This window comes from Melanotaenia boesemani, chromosome 4 (genome assembly GCF_017639745.1).
Source record: "Melanotaenia boesemani isolate fMelBoe1 chromosome 4, fMelBoe1.pri, whole genome shotgun sequence".
NCBI lineage: Eukaryota > Metazoa > Chordata > Actinopteri > Atheriniformes > Melanotaeniidae > Melanotaenia > Melanotaenia boesemani.
In genome coordinates, this window is record NC_055685.1 from 22,350,998 (window position 1) to 22,371,875 (window position 20,878).

A 20,878-nucleotide genomic window follows, 5' to 3' on the forward strand; every position below is an offset into this window, starting at 1 on the left:
ACATTATGTGGCTAACATATGTGAAATATAGGCAGACATAGGATGAGAGTGGTGGGGTTTGAGGGTTTGGTGGTATATCTATTAGTCTTAAAAACAAAGACACACTTCAGTCATTAGATTCAAGTAGACACAAGAACAGCTGCACTAGTATTAATGGGTTGATCATTGTCTGTCTGCATGTTTACTCTGCAGTATAAGTAATGTTATCTAGTCTTGACAGAGAGTTGACACAGGAGACATTAGCGGCCTAAACTCAACCATATAGTAGGAACAGCAAAATCTATTTTCTTTTTCAGCCTTTGAGGCGTGTCTCGCCCTCACAACATTTACTGCTGCCAAAATCAGCTTACAACACTCTCTGGCCAGTAAAGAACATGCTTAACCAATGTTAGGCCTAGCTCATGACCTTTGGGCCACCTGTGGCCTGCATAACACTTGCCAGCGTCATAACCACCCAGCCAACACGCATATGTGGGGCCCACATACACGAGTTTGCTGGGTAAGCCATGAGAGTCAAAAATAGCCCATTTGTCCCAGACATTTTGAGTTGTAAATACATGTAAATACTAGTTGCACTGCCGTTTTTGACAGAAGAGTTGCCAGCTGCTGGTTTGTGTATTTTGCCTTGAAAGAGATAACCGGAAGTGTTAATCAATGTGCCTGACTTGGCCACGGACAGATCCATTCTCAAGTGAAGAGAAAAGAGGGGCGGCGAGCGGACCCGGGCACCCTTCTGTCACGTGCACAATTATTAGTGTAGAGACTTCCGTTTGCGGTCCACAACTTAAACTCGAGGCAATACATTTAGGCTAAAAATTAGGCTACTCGTTGTGAGGAAAGAGGAACACAGATCCCGGGACAAGCGTTATGAGGAAACCGTGTGACTGCCGCCCGCGGGGAACTTTCACTTCTCCGTTAACTTTTCCATGATGTCTGTTCCTGAAAACGACGCTTGTTTACGCGACTGCTGCTGACAGAAACCAGGTCCAGGAACCTCCTTCATGTTTCTGTTTGGACATTTGTATCCATGTCGTGTTGCGGCTTAAAATAAACTGCGCAACAAGTTTTTAACTACCCGGTTGTTGTTACGTTGTCCTGACTCACTGACAAGAGGCATGGCGGAACCGGGACATGGCGGTGTTTGACCCTCAAGTTCAGTCCGCCTCCGTCTAGATCAAAGATTTTCGGTCGAAACTGATGTCCTTCATGGGCTGAGCCTCTCTCAGCGGGTGAAGATGATCGGGTCGCCGGACCTGCTGGCTTTCACCGGCACAGAGGGTTTTGGGGAAGGAGGAGAGGAGCAGGAGGCTCAGAGTTTACCTGAGGACCTCTCTGTCCCTCTTTTCCCATATTTTCATCCCTGGACCACAAGGGCCCAGTTCCACAGAGACTTCATACTGGTGGCTGAATTCTCGGAGCAGGTGCGTGTATCTTAAAAGAAAAAGAAATGTGAAAGGTGCACAGAAACGATTTAGTTTCCCTCCTATTCAGATATAAATTACAGACAAAAGAATATGGCAATATACAAATACAGCCATAGGATTTAATGTGTACACGTGTGATCAAAATAGTTAATGTTTAATTGTGTGAAATTGTGTTATTTAGTGTTTTTCTCTCAAAATACTTTTTTTTTTTTTTTTTTTTTTTTGCTAGTTACTGCATCTCATGACTCAAAGTGTGAACTTAATTCATGTTTCTTTATGATTGCGTGGCAACATGTTGAACATGAACTTTTAGGAAGTGTTTTTGAGATTAAGATCTTTTTAAGTGAGATCTGCTTAATTCTTCACAAAATGCAGTCAGACTTATAGAGGAACCATCACTGACTCCAGGAGCCCTTATGAACATACACTAAAAAACAAAAAAGGACCACATTTCTTTTTAACTAATGTTATATAACTGTGATATAAATGGCAAATGCTATATAGGCCAAACTTATTAAAACATCTGATGATCAGATATCACCTTATCTACAGTGACCAAATCTTTTAAAGAAACTTAAACAAATCCTTTTTTTTTTGTCTTTTGCCAGTGACAGCATACCACTAGCATCCTCATGTTTTCTTTACATTCCTGCTAAATATTAAATACTTATTAACGCAAACATAAACTTTCCTCGAAAAGTTTACATCATCATTGTGGAAGTTCAGAGTTTGTGTTTGAGGCTTTTATAGATAACTTGAATTTAATCAAATGCAAGACACTTAATGAACTTTGACATTAAATAACAAGAAATGAAAGCAAATATATGTTGATATCTAGATGTTTAAGCAGATTGCATCACTCCAAACTCCTACTTTTGTCTCCAGGTGGGTCCAAAGCCTGTGCTGACAATACCAGATGACCAGAAGGTCATCGGCTCTTTTGACCTCAACCACTTCTCTGTTCGTATCATGTCTGTGGACTATCAGGCATCAGGCCCTTGCCATGCTCCACCTTCTTCACCTGGTCCCCGACTCAACTTCAGTGAGGACTCTAAAGTGATCCTGGGAGATTCCGCACATGATGCATTTGCATATGTTCATCACCTGACTCTGTATGACCTGGAGGCTCGGGGAATGGTGCGTCCTTTCTGCATGGCCTATGTGAGTTCGGACCAGACTAAGCTGATGGAGAACTTTGCTGAGCTGTCAGCGTGCTTCTCTCAGGCATCTGACAGCCTGAAGACGGGAAACAGACAGGCATTTTCCACAGAGCTGCAGCAGAAACTACAAGTGCTCGAGTAAGCTCAGTCTTTCCCGTTTTCATTAAATAAGAATATATGGTCCAGGCTGTAAGTAATTGATTTAACTGTGGGTTTTTTTCCACCTCTCTTCAGGCTCTGGTTCAGCACATTTAATCTGAAATAAAAAACAAATTGCAGAATAAAACACGAGGTGTCAAATATAATTTGAATGGTTTTACTTGGATCTAGGAGGAATTGTGTGGGAGATAGTCTTCTGTCAGAATGAACTGACCAAGCAAGTTAAGCAGATAACTTATGATTCTCAAAAAATGTAGAAATTCTACAGAGATAGTAGTTGGTTTGCCAGTGTGGGCGTCCACTCGAAGAAGGAAATGAGGAATGATATGATGCCTGAGAAGCTTAAGTCCTTTATAAGGGAAAAATTAATTGCAAAATGAATAAGAATAAAAATTTTAACTGCACAGGAAATCAAAAATAGTCTGCACCATCACATGGTACTCGGACATTGGCAGCAGATCCTTTGGGTTCTGTTTGTTGTGGTGTGGGGTCCTTTGTGGGTCAGGCTTGCTCCAGGCGGGATAAGTAGGATTGTGCTTAATAGCAGGATTCACAGTTGTAAATTATTCAGCATTCATTCAAGCCTCTCTATCATGGTCATTCACTGTCCCCACACCTAAAGCTAAAGATTGTTTTCATTGTCTCCTTTTTGTACTGTTACTGTGTAGTTATAAAACACGTCTACAAACCAACGATACTCCACAAATGAAAAACTCCATCGTTATCAGAGGCTTGTCTATCCAGAGGAGATGAAATCAGCTGATTTATGCAGGAAATTTTGAAAAGCTCTAAACTCTATTCATCCATTGGGATGATTAATGTCATTGGTTCAGACATAACAACTAACATTAATAATGTCATGTTTACTCTTTTAGCGGAAGGATTAAATGCACAGAGTTTTAGACAAATAAAGGCCATACAATTATAAAATTCTAGCTTTATTTTGAAGACGGCTTGAGTTACATTTACAAATATAGACATTATAAAACAGACAAAAAATACTTCTGTGTTGGAGAAAACACAATATGCTCCATGAGAAAGAAAAGAGTGAAACTAACAAAGAAAAGCAAATATATCTATTGGAGATTTTTTTTTTTAATACATAAATGTTTGATATAAAAAATTAAAAAAATGTATTGTGCTACACGGACTAGGCCTACCTACATTTAAAGAAGGTTAGAACAAAGCAGAACTTGTTTCCTGTGAGGCACTTTGGTCAACCTTGGTTGTTTTTAAATGATGTAACCGTGGTGTTGGTTTATCCGAGGGACCTGAATGTAATTTTAGCCCAGAGAAATGACAGCATCCAACATGAATGGCATATTCCAGTTCAGTGATGGTTGGGAAATGCTTGATGTATCTCCCACCTCACATTGGTGACTGCGTATCTTGTCTTCCGGGACGTCTCAGTTGTAGCTCTGGACTTAACGTCACTTCCTCTTACTGTTCCAGGTACAGACGCTTGTCTCTGTTACAGGAGACAGAACCTCAGAGGACAGCAAATGAGTCTACAGAAGTTGATAGCAAAGGAGATGAGCTTGAGGCTGTGGAACGTTTGATCTTAAATCATAGAGAGCTCCTACGCCAGGTCACATCCTACCCAAACAGGAAGCTCAAACAACCCGACTTCCTGCCCTATGACCCAGCTGACTCCCTCACTGATCTTACAGTTCTTCCTGATACCTCCTCCTCCCTCTCTACCTCCACCTCCTGCAAGTCAGAGCACCGTCTGAAGCCACTACAGGAGCTCTGTAATACCTACTTCCTGTCCCTGATGAAGGAGCAGCTTGTGGACACAGAGCGCCGTCTGCGTGGTGACAGGAGTGTCCTGCGAACTACTCGTATCACACGTTCACTGTCCAGGCAGCTGAAGTTCACTAACTTCCTGTTTGAGCTGTTGAGCCCAGAGGATGTTGAGGAGATGGAAGCAGAAGGAGCTGAGGTGGAGCAACATGGTTTTTCAAATAGAAAAGGGGATCTGGACAGAGTTCAATCAGAACCACAGAGTTTGGAGTCGTTCTTGTCCTGTGTGGAGGAGATACCAATCAAACTAGAAGTAGTAGAAGCTGAAACAGTGACCCCTGACCCCACTGCTCCCACAGAGATGACAGGGAGTGTGAGCAGCGGTGACAGCATTGAAGTGCTCGGGACTGAGAAGTCTTATCGGACACAGCGCATCATTGTTGGGTCTGACAGTAGAGGTATGTTTGACTTGTGCTTTTCACAGCTTTATAATCAGTAATTTACCCAACAGAAAATGTCTTCTAAAGACCCAGCCTCTTGTTGGATGTCATTATAAAACTAGAAAATGACCAATAATTAAAAAACAATTTGAAGATGTGTCTCTGTTTTGGTATGTTGAAGATAAAATGAGTGACTGAAACAAGCAGATCAGCTAAGAGTTTTGTCTCCTCCACAGAAACGCCAGTGGGGGTGACAGATGTTTGCATTCGGCGTGCACCAGTGGACGCAGGCGTCAGGCGTGTGCGAGCCTGTGCCAAGCGTGCCAACAGCGAGGACAGCATCGAAGTGCTGAGCACCACCGAGTCCATCTTCCCTGACGACCTAACTGCCATCACTGAGGAGGAATCAGAGCTTCACCCTCTTACCAACGGCTTTGAGGAAGAATCACAGACTGGATGTCACAAAGATCTCGATGTGGAGAAAGCTGCTAATTCAGAGAATGAACTGGAACTTGAAGGGTCTGTTAAGGAGCCTTCAAAGGAAATAATGGTTAGTGGCGGTGTTATGACTAAAGAAGATTCAAATCTTGAGAGTAAAAATGAAGTCCACGAAGACACCACTCCAGAAAGGACATGCCAACTGCTGCAAGGTAACACAACTACAAAAATATTCATTTCTGAAGCCACATAAACAGTAAAAATAATTTAAGACCACAGACACTGCAGATGTTTCTAATGGAAAAATGTCTATAAACAATAAAACCAACAACTCAAAGAATATTGACCTCATAGTGTAATTGGCAAAGTCATATTTTGGCCAAATTGTGAAATCTGTCCAACTCTACTCTCCCTACACTCCTCATTCACTGTGCATCATCATTCCTGAAAACCATAAAATATGACTTAGGCAAAACTGCTGAGGCTAATGGTATAAAACAACTGGTTAATGGTATAAAATAAACTGGTTAATGGTATAAAACAACTGGTTAATGGTATAAAATAAACTGGGTAATGGTATAAAATAAACTGGGTAATGGTATAAAACAACTGGTTAATGGTATAAAATAAACTGGGTAATGGTATAAAACAACTGGTTAACAAACTTAAAATCTTCAGAACATACAGAAATTGTTTCTTCTGCACTTCAGTGAGTCTAACTTTAATTAATGCAGATGTTTTCGTTATTTTCAGGTTACAGGAAGTCATGGTAATACATTTGCTCTAAGGAACATTTGAACAATGTGTTGAAAGAAGTGAAAAATTCACATTTTTTCCTCTTAATTCCAACTGCTATATTATTGTCTTTGATTTTCATATTTTGTGCATGAAAGATACCATCACAGACTCTGAAGTGAAGCATAAATATAATCTAATAGAGGATGGCCATCAGGTTCAGTTGAAAACCCTCAACTGACCATGCCCTTGTGTGCTTGCACTTTGAATTACAAAGCTCACCCTTTATATACTGGATAAATAAGATTAAATCTTTCACTAAGAAATAAATTCTTTCCAATTTGGTATCAAAGAACATGTTTTCTTTTATTACAACAACCCAGAGAGGTGAAAACACTTCCAAGTAATAGTTAGTTTACATAATAAGTAGTCAGATTTTGGTAGTTATCTAAAGATTAAAACAAAATGAGCTTGTTATTGAGGTCCAGGATTGAAACTGTGGTATTATTTTCTTAGTATATTATTAAAATATAAATGGCTTCAGCAGATGTGAAACATGGAAGCTGGCTAATTGTGCATCTTGTAACAGAAGGGTATGATATCAGGTCGAATTAAATCTTCTGTTATACCCTCGTTATTTACAAGTGTATGGCGATGTAATCCAACATAACTAAACAGAGCCATTTGTATGAACAAAAGAAAAGTTCAATTCTCAGATTATTTTGTATCTCTTAATAAATTAATACAGTTAGAAATTACTTGTTTTTAGTAGATTACTAACATGGAACAAAATTGTTTTTATTCTCAGTATCAGCACAGTCAGCATCCCAGTGGCCCAAGACCCATCAGAGGGTGAAGTTAGTACCTCATCTCTATGTGAACGTAGCCCCTCCTGTTGCCCTGCTAGACTCCGACCAGAGGTCCCCGCCGTGCACTCCTCTGAGGCTGCTTAGTGTAGATGAGATGTCGGACTGCATCAGCTTCACCAGCTCCTCAGACCCACCCTCCCCCACTCAAAATAACCAGAGCAAAATCCACTTGGAAAAGAGGAGGAGAAGGAAGGCTGGACTCAGAGCCCTCCGTTTCATCAAGCAACACTCGTATTCCCAGCATGCCGTGTATTGTCTCCTGAGTGGTCGGCCACTGGTTGTCATCGGAGGAGACGAGAGTTTAGTGAGGAAGCTGGTGGGTGCTCTGAGCCTCTTCCTGCCTGCGCCTGGTCCTGATGGAAGTGCTGTGATGCCCTGTTTGGCCACACCTCTTCAGCTGATTGACCTGCTCACCTGGAGACTGATAGGAATACACAGGTGAGGATTACCTGCATCATGCATATTATTTTTATTTGAAAAAAAAAGAAAAGAAAAAAAAACTCATTTCTTCTGACTTCTCTTTATGTTTGTCAAAACCCTATTTTAGCTGCTTTCTCTTTAAGGTGAAGGGTTCTCATTCCTTGTTTGAGTTATGCCAACTAGCAACTAAGCAAGTATTGTGTAAATGTGCTTCCTTCACTTAATGGCATTATTGAATAAGAAGAAAAACTTGGACTACAAACTAGGTTGTTCATAGTGTCCTCTGTGGTACAGTCATTTCCCTTTGGTGTGGACAAACCTTATAACATGCACAAATAGCTTTGACACTTGTAGGGAAGCATAATATTGTCTTTAACTACAAAAGCATTTTTTTCTCCCTGTATTTTCTTTTCTTTGATCTGTCAGATCCTGTAGTGTTTATAGATCTGAACAGAATATCTGAGAACATATTTTCTGTGGCAGATGGTGACTACGGCATGGACAAACCTGAAATGGTTTGGTATGCTGACAAGGTTGTGATCCCTGGTGCAATGTATGAGATTAATGCAGCTGTCTTCTATCCTGACCTTTTTTTTTTTTTTAACAGAGCAAAAAAATTGTTTTAGGTTTGTATATAAACTAGAAGAAACAGCAGAACCAGAAATGAGACACCAAGTAAAATGGGGGGAAATATTTTCATACAACTGAGTTGGAACTGTCAGTATCTTTGAATATCAATCTCTTCCAGTTCTGTTCATCTGCAACTCAAAGTCACGGATGAAATGTCTTTTTTTTCCAATTTCTTCGACCTTAAATCCTGCCATATTTTAATGCAAATAATCACATATGCTAAATACATGTTAAACTAAATTTAGATAAGTTCAATTAAAGTTGCATTAATAAAAACTGAGTTTTTTCCCCAACTCTGGTTAAAAAACAAAACAAAACAAAAAAAACACTAAAGGTATCATACTTCTGTTTTTCTCATCTCACCAGATCATCCTCCAGTTCATCAGCCACCATTCTTCATTCTCTGAGTCGATACGGTCGTTATCTGGCTCTGCTGGACCTTGATCAGAGGACTCTGCGGAGTCCATCCTACTCCGGTTCCCTCATCAGCGTACTGACCAGTCCTCACACTGGTATCAGCCGAGGCATCACCTATCTACTGCATGTAGAAAGCTGCCTGACTGCGCTGTCCAACCAGGTACTGCTGCAAACTTTTGCACCTGTTCTACGATGTCCAAACACTACTGTAGGAGAACGCAGTGCTGAGGAAAAGGAAGCACAAGGATTCTCTGGAAGTGAAAGTGATTTAAGAGTGATGCACTTCTTATCTGACCTCATCAAACAGCACCACGCAGGACGTGGACCGCCGGTTTTACGATTCTCTTACTGCTCAGTGCATCTTCACAGAAATACAAACGCAACATAAGAATGCAAAGAAAAAAAAAAGACACTGAAGAGGAGATGCCCAGTTTTCTAACACCAACATCAAAATGCACTTCTGTAATTACTGTAGTTCATGTTAAATCACCAACCGCTGTGAACAAAATAATTTTATTTCATGCGACGTGTTGATAATCTCGCTTACTGGATATATGTAAGTCTTATTTTAAAACTGTACGATTATCAGTCAAACGTGAATCTTTATAATGTAACAAAACTGAGCCACATATGAGCATTGTGCAATTTAAGGAAGCAAAAAGACCTCAACATAACTCAGAGTACCATCTAACCAGTGTGGTAGTGATGTTTGTTAATATGTCAATGCTTAACTTTTTTTGGTAGGGGGTGGGTCTTGTCCCACTGTCATTTAAGTATTGCATAATTTAACTGTAGTTTTGTATAGCAGTTGTAAAGATAAACAAGGATGTACAATGTGAATAACTAGAAGTTACCTCAAGACCTGGGGTAGTGTATTTTTTATAGTTTTAATGTCACTAGTGGTATGAAGACAAAATTGAGCTAAAAATTTACTGATATAGGTCAGAGCAGATATTTAAAACCCCTTTTAGAATCATGATGCATGATTTTTATGTCTTTTTTTGTGAATGTGGAGCACTTTCTACATCTTTGCTGATTAAGTCAGCAGGTGTTTGGGAATAAGAAAAACTTTAGTTTCACTTTCAGAAGACAAAATTATTTAAATGACTTTTTTTAATCTAAGCAACTCAACGATAAAATGAAGGAAAAGATTTACATTTCATCATCATTGCAGATGATATTTGCATTGAAACTTTATTTCAAGGTTCATCATGGTTCTAAACCAGAGAAATTGCTTTACTTTGTGGCTGTTTCCTGATTAATGGCAGTACTTTGTGTGCAATCAAAAATGTTTGTAGCACCTATGAGATTAGATAAATGTTGATATTTGGTTAGATTTTTAGTTTTGTGCAAGTGCAGTCATGTTTTTTCTTTGTGTGAAAAGTCAGCTGTTGAAATAAACAGCATCTCCCCCGCACACACACAACGCTATACAAGAACACATTAATTTTTGTATTTTGTGCCCTAACGTCATACATGGAGACAGAATATAACAGTCTGATTAAAGATTTGGTCTTACACAAGCACATATGGCCCTGCAGACCATGTGATTTGGTCAATACAGTTAAAGAACTTGTGAAAGCAACAAGGTTTTCGTAAATTATTTTACTTATACTTTTTAGACAAATTCACTGTGACTACACTGAAAATAAAGTCATTCTTTTCACTGGTTCTAAAGTCTAAGCAGTGATTTACCTAAAAATAAAGATTTTTCTTTTTTTCAAAATGGCTCTTAAAAACAAGTTTTGGTTTATTTACCAGGATAATTATCTGTGCAACAAAACATGTTTAGACGAAAGAAAAAAAATATCCAAAAGCATTTTCACAAAGTAGTTAACATAAAACACTCAATAAACAAAACTTACACTTCAAAATTAAACTTTTGTCTGGTTTTAGCTGTTAGCACAAAGATCAGAACCTAAAGTGATGAAGTTATATTAAGAATATTCAGTCTGAGCAGCAAGCTACCAACACCTGCTCTGTGCGTACAGGTTCAGGCCAACATCACCAGGAAGTAGCTAATGCTCTGTAATATTCAGCCATGTGTAGAGAGACGGCTGTCGGCAGCTTCAGGTCTCCCACAGCTGCCAAGCTGTTGAAGATGCTGAATCAGGCCACACCTGGAATCACTGAAGAAGAAAAAATATTAGAAATTAAACACATTTAGTTAAAGAGCTGACATGAGGAGGTATTAACTTGGCAGTTGACAAACCAATTAGTTGGTAATAAAACAAATATGTTTTAGAATTTAATAAATGTAGTGAACAATTTGCTTAATCCAATTTGTGTAATTTGTGAAGCACCAATTAGATTTTTAATAAGCTCCTGAACTTCTGAAACGGATTATTCTGATTTCCTAACAGGTTCATAAACTTTAATATATAGTCTAAAAACAGGTGTTTTATGGTGTACTGACCTTCACAGATGTATCTAAGATTATATCATTTATATCTTTTTTATTCCAAGAAGAATGCAGTACTTGCTTTTTGAATCAATTACAAAAAGCAAGTTTTTGGACCACAGTTAACGCTGTAGATGGTGACATTACAAGGGTCACATGACACACATTCATGTCAACTGTGGGGGGATGTTGCTACAAATGTGAAATGCATGACAGCATCAGGCATCCCCCGGTGTAAAGTAGTTCAACTGATCGAAACGGGTCTTCAGAAAAGAAGGACGATAACATTCCTCTCAAATGATATCACTGTTTTAAGCCACATGGGTTTCACATGATGTGTTCACAGGAAAAAAAAAAGGAAGCAACTGCTCTAAGGACCTTACGTTTGATTTCGAGGGGGCATTTGCTGGCGAGAAGTCAAGTTTAACAGTCAATGGATGGCCTGCAGACAAAGGACACACGGTTCAAACGGTGAGAACTGAACAAACAGGAGAAACAGGACACCTCAGCATTTAAGGACACAGAGTAAATTATGGAAGGTAAATAAAAACTGGTCGTTTCTGCACTCAAGACTGTATTGATTCTTGTTGCAACAAATTAATGATGAAATATGATTCAATAGTAGATATGATTTAATAAAAGGTGAGTAAAATCTCCATCTGACGAAGCAGCCACACAACAGTGGTTTTTATTGACAGACACATCGCACAACATGCAGAAGTACACACGGAAAGCACGAGTCCACCTCACATGTGGACATAATACAGTATATTATAGTGATGAAAACATGGTGACGAGGATTCAGGTTTTAAACATAAAGAAGCTCTGAATAATTAAACTTTTAAGAGTTTTGTGGTCAGTGTAAGATTTTAACAAACCAGACTATTGTGGCAAAAGTCAATACATGTTTTGAATGATCACATGCTGCCGTCACAAGGCCAGCGCATGGTTTCCACATCTGCAGGGATCTTTGGTTGATTTGAGGTGAGGTCCTGGATGCATTTTAGCTTTGAACAATAAATCAAAGATTAGTTCGTTTTCTATAAGATGCTCAGAAAGAGAATGCAACTCATGTTCACAGCATGGGGAAGCAGCACACAATCTCTCCCTTAGGATAAGATAAAGATAAAATTAAGATAAAGAGAAAGAGAAAGAGAAAAAGAGATAAAAAGATAGAGATAAAGAGAGATAAAGACAAAGAGAAAGATAAAAAGACAGAAAGACAAGACAGATTAGGTTATAGATGTGCAAAATCAAATGTAAGAAAAACAATGTGCAAGCCAAAATAGAATTTAAAAAGATAATAAAAAGGCAAGTGGATAAAAGCAGCAGGTAAAGCCTGGTGTCTTCCCTGTCTGCCAGAGGTGACATATTGAACAGAGTGATGGAATTTTGCAGGAAAAATTTCCCGTATCTGTTGGTGTTGCTGGGTCAGATGCTGCTTCCCCAGCTCACAGCAGCAAAGAAAAGCACACTGGAGACAACAGGCTGATAAAAGATCTCCAACATTTTGCTGCAGACATTCAAGGATCTGAGCCAGCAGCTTCTCACCCAGCAGCAGTGGCTGGATGGTGTTAAAAACACTAGAGAAATCAAAGTAAGTGACTCTCACAGTGCTACCACCACCATCCTAAAAGAGTAACACTCCAGAGCTAGAACAAGACTTAGAACATATGCAGAGAATGACATATCTGTTTGCTCCCGCTGTTGATGGTACAGTAGAGCAATACTGTGTTGTAAAAGCAGCGCATTTTGGTGCTAAAGCTGCACACAAACCAGGACTGTCTGGAACAGCACAGTCAGTCACGGACGCCCCTTAGGATGGCCAATAAAAGCCTTCCCAGCCAGTGAGCTGAGCCGCTGTCTGTCAATGAATTCTGTTTTAACACTGACATATTATCAGAAGTTGCCATCATACCTGTTGTGTTTGCCACTTCCTGTGCGATCTCCAGAGAGAGGGATTCAAGGCGTAGTCCATGTGAAGATAACCCTTCACACAGCCAGTGAAATGCCCACAAATTGTCCTGCAAAACACAAAAAGCTGTTAGATAAAACTTTAAAACCATACTTTCATGAGAATCCGAGTCCACGATTAAAAATTTTTTTTTATAGTATTCTGTCTTGGCATTTTACTAATTTTAAACATACAGATGAGTCAAAGTATGAATAGAGTTTGGTCAAAGCAAAATAGAACCCATACTGGTATTATACATCTGCAAGAGCAAGTTAGTACTTAGTACAATGATAAGTTTTCCAAAATGTATGAAAGATGCTGTAGATCAAGGGTAGCCAACGTTGGTCCTCGAGGGCCCCAATCCGACAGGTTTTCCAGATTTCCGTGCTCCAACACACCTGACTTAAACTAACGAGTCATTGTGGAGATCCTTATAGGCTGTTGAATCCATTTAATTTGAGTCAGGTGTGCTGGAGCAGGGAAATCTGGAAAACCTGCCGGATCGGGGTCCTCGAGGACCAACGTTGGCTACCCCTGCTGTAGATCATGCTCATAGTGGGTGATTGTTTAATGGCTCATGAAAGCAGCTTTTAATAACTTCCACTTTAAGAGCGCATCAGCGATTTTAAAACAGTTTCCTAGACTTCAGAACCACAAACAGTCGTCTCATCATTGAAGGAAAGAAAATGCAGGAAGTTACCTTAAAAGTGCTGAGCACAGGTAGCGCTGGTCTCAGAGGAGAATTCAGGATTTTGAAACCTAAAGCTCCTGTTACCAAAAGCAACAATGCCTGATCTGGGTACACCTGTAAATAAAGCATTTGTAGTTTCCAGTAGTGACATGGATGAGTTTTCTTCAACGTGTAATATTTCCACTTACTGACCTCCAGAAAGGACCGTGGGATCTGCATGTTGGAGCCCTGCTGACTCAACAGTATTGAATTTACCACATCCCGCGCTCCCTTAATCACAGGGGAAGGAAAATACAAAATTAATACATTACCAATAAAATAAATGATAAAAAGGTCATTAAAAACTGAGGAGTGGTCAATAAACAGGAAATACATACATGAAGAAATTGTGGGTTGGGTTCAGGTAGCGCAGTGAGCGAGCCAGAAGGTGAGTTGACGATTGTTAGTAAACTGGACCAACACTGACACTAGATAAAAGATACAGGAATACACGAGAAAATGCAAGTAAATCACTGCTTCAGACATATCAAAACAGCCTTGGCAATAGGGCTCCCACAGAAGGTCTGCACAAAGATGAAGATATTTCAAAGATTAGTGGAGCAGAAGTTGTAGACCTACATCAGTGTAGACATTGGGAGAGCATCTCAGAGCCCTGAGAGCAAACTTTACCAGCTCCACATGCTTCAGTGGGACAGCATCTACACAGAGAAGAGAGCCTACACTTTTAAAAGGCATTGTCTTTCTTTTTGTTTAAGTTTAGGTAAACAAAAAATATATATATTATATAGTATAGTATTCTCTGACCTTTGATTGGTTCCCACGCTGCAGCAGAACAGCAGAGTTGCCCTGGATGACTGACGATCAGCTTGGGTGCAGTTGCAGTTTTAAAGATGTGAAGATAAAAGAGGAAGAGTTGTGAGGTGAAGCGGATGCTGGGGGAGTTCACTGAGGGAAACAAACTTGTGAGAGCCGATGTAAAGTCCCCCTCCATGCACAGGAAGAAAGGCATGAGGTCCTGTATCATCTGGAAGCTATTACATTGAAAAAGGAAAAAGAAAAGATGTATCAAAAGTTAAAAGGAACAACTTCATGCACGTCTGTATAAAGTTCTACTTCTGAAACAGATTTCACCAAAAACCACTTTATCCTCCAAACATGCTTCTATATGAGGACAGAGGTGTTCATCCTCCTCAGTTTTAGCATCACAGACAGTTGTAGCTGATATTTTTCATTTGTGTTTCATAGCTTGTCAGCTAGATGTGAAGAGTTTCTTTGTGCTGCAATGCAGCCATGGTTTGTGTGCTGTGGTCATGTGACTGCCAGCCGACGTTTGATTGGTCAAAACCCAGCAAGGGCAATGATTTGGTAAAAAGATCAGTTTAAGAAAAATGAACAGGCCACACTAACACTAAATTTTGATATAAAGTATACCATCATTATGTGGAAACTCTGCTTCATTCTAGCTTAGCTAATCTCTAGCTGGTATAGATTAACGTTAAACAGCATTTTTAAAGTTAGATAAAACCACATACTTCTACACTGGAACATCTTTTTTTCCTTTTTCTTTTTTAAACTTTCTGGAAGCCCCTGAGTGCTTAGACAAGCTAGACATCTGTCAATTGTAAGCCCTACCTGAGATGCGCCCCACCATAACTCATCCCTCCCCCTCTCTCGTAGGACACAGAGAGGACCAGGTTCTGGCCAAATGAGGGGTGGGGGGTATTTTTATGTATCTAAACTTTTATTTTTTATATAGACAGAGCAGATGGAAAGGTTGCCAGTCGGGGACTTCTCTCTCTCTGTTTTTTTTCCCCCCCTCACAGTGTTGCCCCCCTCTAATGAGTGGCGCCACAGGCAGATGCCTTTATGACCTTTGCCAAGGGACGGCTCTGGTGAGCATGAATGCAAGAAACCTTAAATGTCATCTGTTTTTGTTTAATAGAGCAAGGCCATATTGACATGGTCTTATGTTTTTAGCAAGGTCACTGATGATCTTGTCATTAGGGCCCCTAACATTGCTAGATATACGATGGTGCACATGGATGCAACAAGATTAGATGCTAAGCTAAAAGATAAAAGGTTTTCTCTAAAATGACCAAACAAATTATCCTTTTATATGCTTCTACACTTGAAAATAGGATTAGCAACAAAAATGTGAGCAGACTTTCTTTCACATATTTGCTTCTTCTGAAAGGCAGAAAATAATAAAAACTCACAGTTCGGAATCATCAGTCTGGACGACTCGGAGATATCGACATAACTCTCTGTACCTGAAGGCAGAAATGATACAGGCAAGTTTTCAATCACTTCTTCACATATAAAGTACATAAAAGAAATCATATGTGTGTGTGTCAACCTGCACTGTTTCTGAAGAAGCTCAGTTCTAAGTAGAACCACAGAAATCTGTTCAGTCAGGACGTCCTTTTTGCCTTTGTCCTTACGGATCCCAGACACATTCTGCCCCTTCAGCACAGAAACCAACAGGATGTCATCCCAGGGACGAACACACAGCCTGGAGCACAGACATAAACAAACATGAAAAGAACATTAAGATTTTAACATGCAGGCTTGGGGGGAAAAAAATGGAAAGCACACATAAAGACATATAGACACACACACACAATTCTGGACTTGTGGAGACTGGAATTTGGTTGTTGACAGCGCCCCCACCCCCACCCCCACCTCCCCCACACACACACACACACCTGTTCCTCATGCCCTTCATCTCAACTGGAAGAGTTATTCTTTTCAGGTAAAAATCCTGCAGTTTGTAGATGAAATCTGGAGCTAAATCCGCCATCACCATCAATCTCTGGACTGATGTTATGACTCTGGGCAAAAAACAAAACCAAACAATAAAAACAACATACAAATAATAATTTGTTATGAATACAACACTGGTTACAACACCGGTCTGTGTTAGCATGAACCTCTGCAGTAGCATCATCTTTGCTGCAGAAACACTAGCCATGAGAGATGGTATTGTTGGCCTGTAGAAAATGTTAATGAAAGAGAACTGATTAACAAACAATATGCAAATTAATTCAGTTGTTGATATAGATTTTCTTTTCCATACCCTGATACTTGGAAATGTCTAATAAAATGTTGTGCAGCTCCAAGATTCAAGATGGCCGCCGCTCTGCTGTCTTGTTTATCCGCTTTGTTCAGGAAAGATAACACAAACTCAAAGACAGAGGTGTAACTGGAAAATAAAATGTTATTTACTTATAAAAAATTGTTTGAAATACAGGTACATCAGCATTTTTCTTCTGCTCCGAGATTTCCAAGATATACCCCCCTCTAAAATTGTAACACTCAACATAGCTGCTGTTGCTGCCCGTCACAGGAATGGCAGTAAGACCAGTGAATATCATCAGTGTGTTTATAATTAGTTTCCCCCTCCATTTAGAACAGTTGCAAAACATTGGGCTCGTGCCCCAGGTGGTCAGAAATAGCAAAAAGGTTAGGAGAGCAATTTTAACACATATCAAAATGATGATAAACTTTATCTGAAAATGTTATTTTTATGTTATATTTGGAGCAACTTTAACAAATTACATTTTTTTTTTAAAGTTTCCATCTCTCTTTATAATATTGCCTAAAAATTTTAGTATAAATATGCACAGAATAATGAACTAGGAGCTTTACTTGGGGACAAAGCCTTGCTGGTCCACGCTGTAGTCCTGCAGCGGCGTCTCTCCCAACTTTAAGTATGGGAAGAGTGTACACAGCTCTTGTCTGAAGTTCTGCAGCATCATTTCTGAAAGTGAGCAGGGCACATCCCCAAAATTTGTCACTCATAATTCAAGTAATACTAAAAGTGGTTCAACTTTAAGTTTTTTCCCCGTGCCAACATGAACTCTGCACCTGCTTGTCGGAGGTGAGAGTCTACTTCCGACAGAGTGAGGTTGAAAATCTTCAGTTCTCCCAGCAGTTCACAGTTTCTAATGTTGTTCCAGAAGTCACTTTTCTTGTGGCTGTTGCAGTGGCACGCTCCACTGCATGACCACATTGCACACTGAAACATATGGTGTTGTTTTTTTTATTAAAACACAGTAACAGTCAAAAGTTTGGACCTACAACTCAACAAGTAACTTGTGTTAACATCAATTTCACATAACAAGCTTGACAAAGGAAGCATTATCTCAAGTTGCATTTGAATGCATTTAATTTAAAAGGATTATAGTGCTAGTTAGATTGTTATATTGTTGCCGCTTTGGGACAACATTTGTATGTTTAACCTTAAGAAAAACTTTAACGGTAATGTACGTAAGATGCTTTGGCACTGACAGACCTTGTGCCAAAGTTACAACATTTAAAGAGGTCACAAATCACAAATAAAGACTAAATATGGTTAGACAAAGCTCACAAGATACAAAGGGAAAGGAGTGGAAAGGGATTAATGCGGGGTCTTTCACTGCTTACAAACTATATTGGCACATACCGATGAAGCCAGCTTATCACAGATGTAGCAGAAGCACTGATCACAAATGAGCTGGTTACTGGCCACAGGAGCATTAGTGTCACAATCTGAAGGCCTGAGAGGAAAAGAAAAGAAGCAGTCTGATTATAAGGAGATGGGGGCTTCGCCTTGAGTTACAAGGTCTGTGTGGCCATGTCCTCACGTGAAAGGGTGTACAGGACAGTCGTAACGAGCGTGAGGTAGCACATCAGCACGACGGGAAAAGGTCACAATCACGTCCTCTTGCAAAGTACATGGAGGTGACACACAGTCTGAAACACAAATGAGAAAGAAATGCTGACAATCTGATAAAAAAAAAGCATAACCAACTACAATCAACCAATGAATTAATCAATAAGGAAAGCGGTCGTTACCAGTCTTCTTTACTTCCTCCATCTCCACAATAAGGCAAGACAGATCATTTTCCGGATCTTTGTCATCATCATCATCATCATCACTAAGGATAATTATTTCTCCACTGTTTTCCCCGGAGCTCATCATAAATGTCTGCCACAAAACAAGGGGAGGAAGGTATTCAGTTCAAATAAGCACATTAAAAACGCCGATTAAACCACCCGTCTGAGTCTAAACAAAAGACGCCCCATATTTGACTTCAAGTCAGGATCAAGTTACGTTTTTCCGCTTTAAAATATATTATCGTAACCAAACGTATAGTAAACAAAATGCGAACAAGCAAACATATTTAAATCATTTCTCTAAGTATGAGCGTCACAGAGGTTTCTTACCTAACTCCTAAAAGTAAATGATGGTCAGTAAATATTACTCTTCGCGCCAGCCGAACTGAAACCCATCACCGGAAGTCAATAAAAATCTTCTTCTTCGGCTGAAGCTTTTTCTGCTGCAGGTTTGGACACGTCAGAGAGAAATGCTGCCCTCCACAGACAAGAAATTGCAGTTGAGCTCAATAAATATATACAGATCTTTCTCTATCTTTTTTCGTGAAACCCGTATAGCCAAACAAGCTGGGATTTTCCTGGCTGAAGTTATGCTTAATTCACTTTCATAAAAACAAGAAGTTACTGTGAAGATTTTTTGAGTGTCCTGCCCCAGATCAGGCTATCAACCAGACTTTTTAAATCCTGGAGTCTTTCTTCACCAAGTCTAATATGCTTATGTTTTTATTGCTTATATTTGATTACACAGTAATTTGATTTGTCAGTATAAAAATGATCATCACTGTTGCCATAATTAAAGTGATTGGTATGGTCACAGTCACACAATATGGTGATTGCTCCTCTTATTGTTAGACACAGTAGGTTTGGGGGTCATTGCAGTTGTGAGAAGCTAATGTATTAGCTAATGAACATGCAAAACTGTTTTCAACAAGGTTGGTAAGACCCTTATATAAAGTCCCAATACTCACCTCTCCTTTGACAATATGTCTGCTTTTTTTATACCTTGGTGGGCTTATCAACAAGAAAAACTCTTTCCAGGGATGTTAGATTATTGCTTTTTCTTACAGCCACCTAATAGTAGTGGTACCAATTTTCAGGGGCTAGAATACTTCTGCAGACTGCTGGATCAAAAGAGCCTGCCCCACGATGGTCTGCATTAAGCTTAAGATTGTTTGATAGTGGTATGTTCTTGTATAATATAGGAGATCTTGATGGTCAAAGTTAAGCCATCACTCACATACATTTTGATTTCCTAACCTAGCCACAGAAGAATTATATTTCCTCTGTGTGAACATTATAAGATATAAAATAGGAGTATATAATTGTACTGCTACCACACATTTATTAAAAGGTTTTTGAAATGAATTATTTGAACTTAAATTATTTGAATTTTCCCATGTAACATGTGAACTCCAAGCTCAGTTTTAAAGCATTAAAGTTTTAAAGTTGATCATTCGAGAAGATAAAAGCAATTTGTTGCATGACACAACTAATCATGTGGGTGTTAGTTAGGAATAGTGATTATTAAAAGTTATTCAAAGCATAAAACATTTTCTCTTTTTACTGAATGTATTCCATCTTTTTTCTCCTCTATTTTTCAAAACTATAGTCCTTCCCATTCAAATTTCCATATCATTTTGCTTCCACTTTTGCTAAGCACACTTTCACTCCTGAACCCAGCCTTTTTGGCAGACAGATGTACTAAATACACAAATACAGTGAAGGAGTGGATGTGTTCTTGTATATATGAGCACAGAGAAGGTTCAAATTAATTTCAGGACTAAATATCTGTGCTTTATTGAGGCTGAATTTACAAAAATAGATTTCATCTAGCTCTGCAAGTATTTGAGAAACTGCGTTTCTCAAGAAACATGACTAACTGATGCAAGTTTGACTGAGTTTACTGATTTATGCATGTCTGTTACAAATCTAAACAGTCATCCCTTACAATTTCCATATCTGCCATAACATGTTACCATGGCAACATCCAGACATCTTGCAGAGAAAAAAGAAGGATATTAGTTTGGTAGTGAATTTTTGTCACTATCTGTGATAATCTTACATTAGACACAAAGACTAGCTTTATTTTTATTATTATTATTATTATTATTTATAAATCTATTTTTACTCATAGAGGAGGAAATTATGCTTCATCTGCAGAGGCACAGAGAAAGTAGAGTAGGTTACATCCCTCTACTCCTTGCCATACTTCTGCAGTTTTGGCTCAGTGAAATCTCTGGGGGGGATATGATGTAGGCTCTTCTATCCTTCTCCCACACACAACAGCACTATCAAAACCATGACAGTGAATTTTCTCTCTTAACAAAATGGATGCTTCATTGGGAATAACTGTGAAAAGGGTTTTAACTAAACAAGAAAAGAAAAATATGAAATTCATAAATTCATTATTCAGAATAATACTCCAAGGCAAATAAAAAGAATCAAATAGGCTTTATTAAACATGTACAGATAGTTTATGTTTAAATGTTCGTTTTTTTTTTTCATGTTTTTTGTTTTTA

The 20,878-nt window shown here is 39.1% G+C and overlaps 2 protein-coding genes across 3 annotated transcripts; one reads left to right on the forward strand and one right to left on the reverse strand.

The window, feature by feature from the left end:
• The first annotated feature begins 479 nt into the window (after positions 1 to 479).
• Positions 480 to 9,351, forward strand: LOC121638649 (guanine nucleotide exchange protein SMCR8-like). Its single transcript, XM_041983543.1, has 6 exons — positions 480 to 1,421; positions 2,310 to 2,722; positions 4,196 to 4,944; positions 5,163 to 5,576; positions 6,908 to 7,406; positions 8,385 to 9,351. The coding sequence occupies exons 1-6, from the start codon at positions 1,236 to 1,238 to the stop codon at positions 8,821 to 8,823; spliced, it is 2,700 nt and encodes an 899-aa protein (XP_041839477.1). The 5' UTR covers positions 480 to 1,235; the 3' UTR covers positions 8,824 to 9,351.
• A 170-nt stretch (positions 9,352 to 9,521) lies between these two features.
• Positions 9,522 to 18,775, reverse strand: zgc:112980 (uncharacterized protein LOC503706 homolog). Of its 2 annotated transcripts, none has more exons than XM_041983545.1 (19): positions 18,690 to 18,775; positions 18,318 to 18,450; positions 18,107 to 18,215; positions 17,926 to 18,019; positions 17,349 to 17,499; positions 17,130 to 17,241; positions 16,558 to 16,683; positions 16,448 to 16,471; positions 16,187 to 16,324; positions 15,838 to 15,993; positions 15,698 to 15,751; positions 14,286 to 14,512; positions 14,100 to 14,179; positions 13,859 to 13,948; positions 13,674 to 13,751; positions 13,491 to 13,595; positions 12,755 to 12,860; positions 11,220 to 11,278; positions 9,522 to 10,564 (listed from the first exon to the last, which is right to left on the reverse strand). In XM_041983545.1, the coding sequence occupies exons 2-19, from the start codon at positions 18,442 to 18,444 to the stop codon at positions 10,562 to 10,564; spliced, it is 1,839 nt and encodes a 612-aa protein (XP_041839479.1). In that variant the 5' UTR covers positions 18,445 to 18,450; positions 18,690 to 18,775; the 3' UTR covers positions 9,522 to 10,561. The 2 variants fall into 2 exon arrangements, with proteins under 2 accessions (XP_041839479.1, XP_041839478.1); XM_041983544.1 differs by having other exon boundaries at positions 16,187 to 16,312; positions 16,412 to 16,471.
• Positions 18,776 to 20,878: the final 2,103 nt, after the last annotated feature.

Bases quoted from the DNA above. Each gene is read 5' to 3' on its own strand.
- zgc:112980 (XM_041983544.1), bottom strand. From the start codon at position 18,444: ATGATGAGCTCCGGGGAAAACAGTGGAGAAATAATTATCCTTAGTGAT. The intron at 13,596-13,673 runs GTCAGTAAGTGG...CTTTATTTACAG, and splicing joins TCCCACGGTCCTTTCTGGAG to GTGTACCCAGATCAGGCATT. The intron at 11,279-12,754 runs GTATGATGGCAA...CTTTGTCTGCAG, and splicing joins GGAAGTGGCAAACACAACAG to GCCATCCATTGACTGTTAAA.
- LOC121638649 (XM_041983543.1), top strand. From the start codon at position 1,236: ATGATCGGGTCGCCGGACCTGCTGGCTTTCACCGGCACAGAGGGTTTT. The intron at 2,723-4,195 runs GTAAGCTCAGTC...TTACTGTTCCAG, and splicing joins CAGAAACTACAAGTGCTCGA to GTACAGACGCTTGTCTCTGT. The intron at 4,945-5,162 runs GTATGTTTGACT...TCTCCTCCACAG, and splicing joins TGTTGGGTCTGACAGTAGAG to AAACGCCAGTGGGGGTGACA.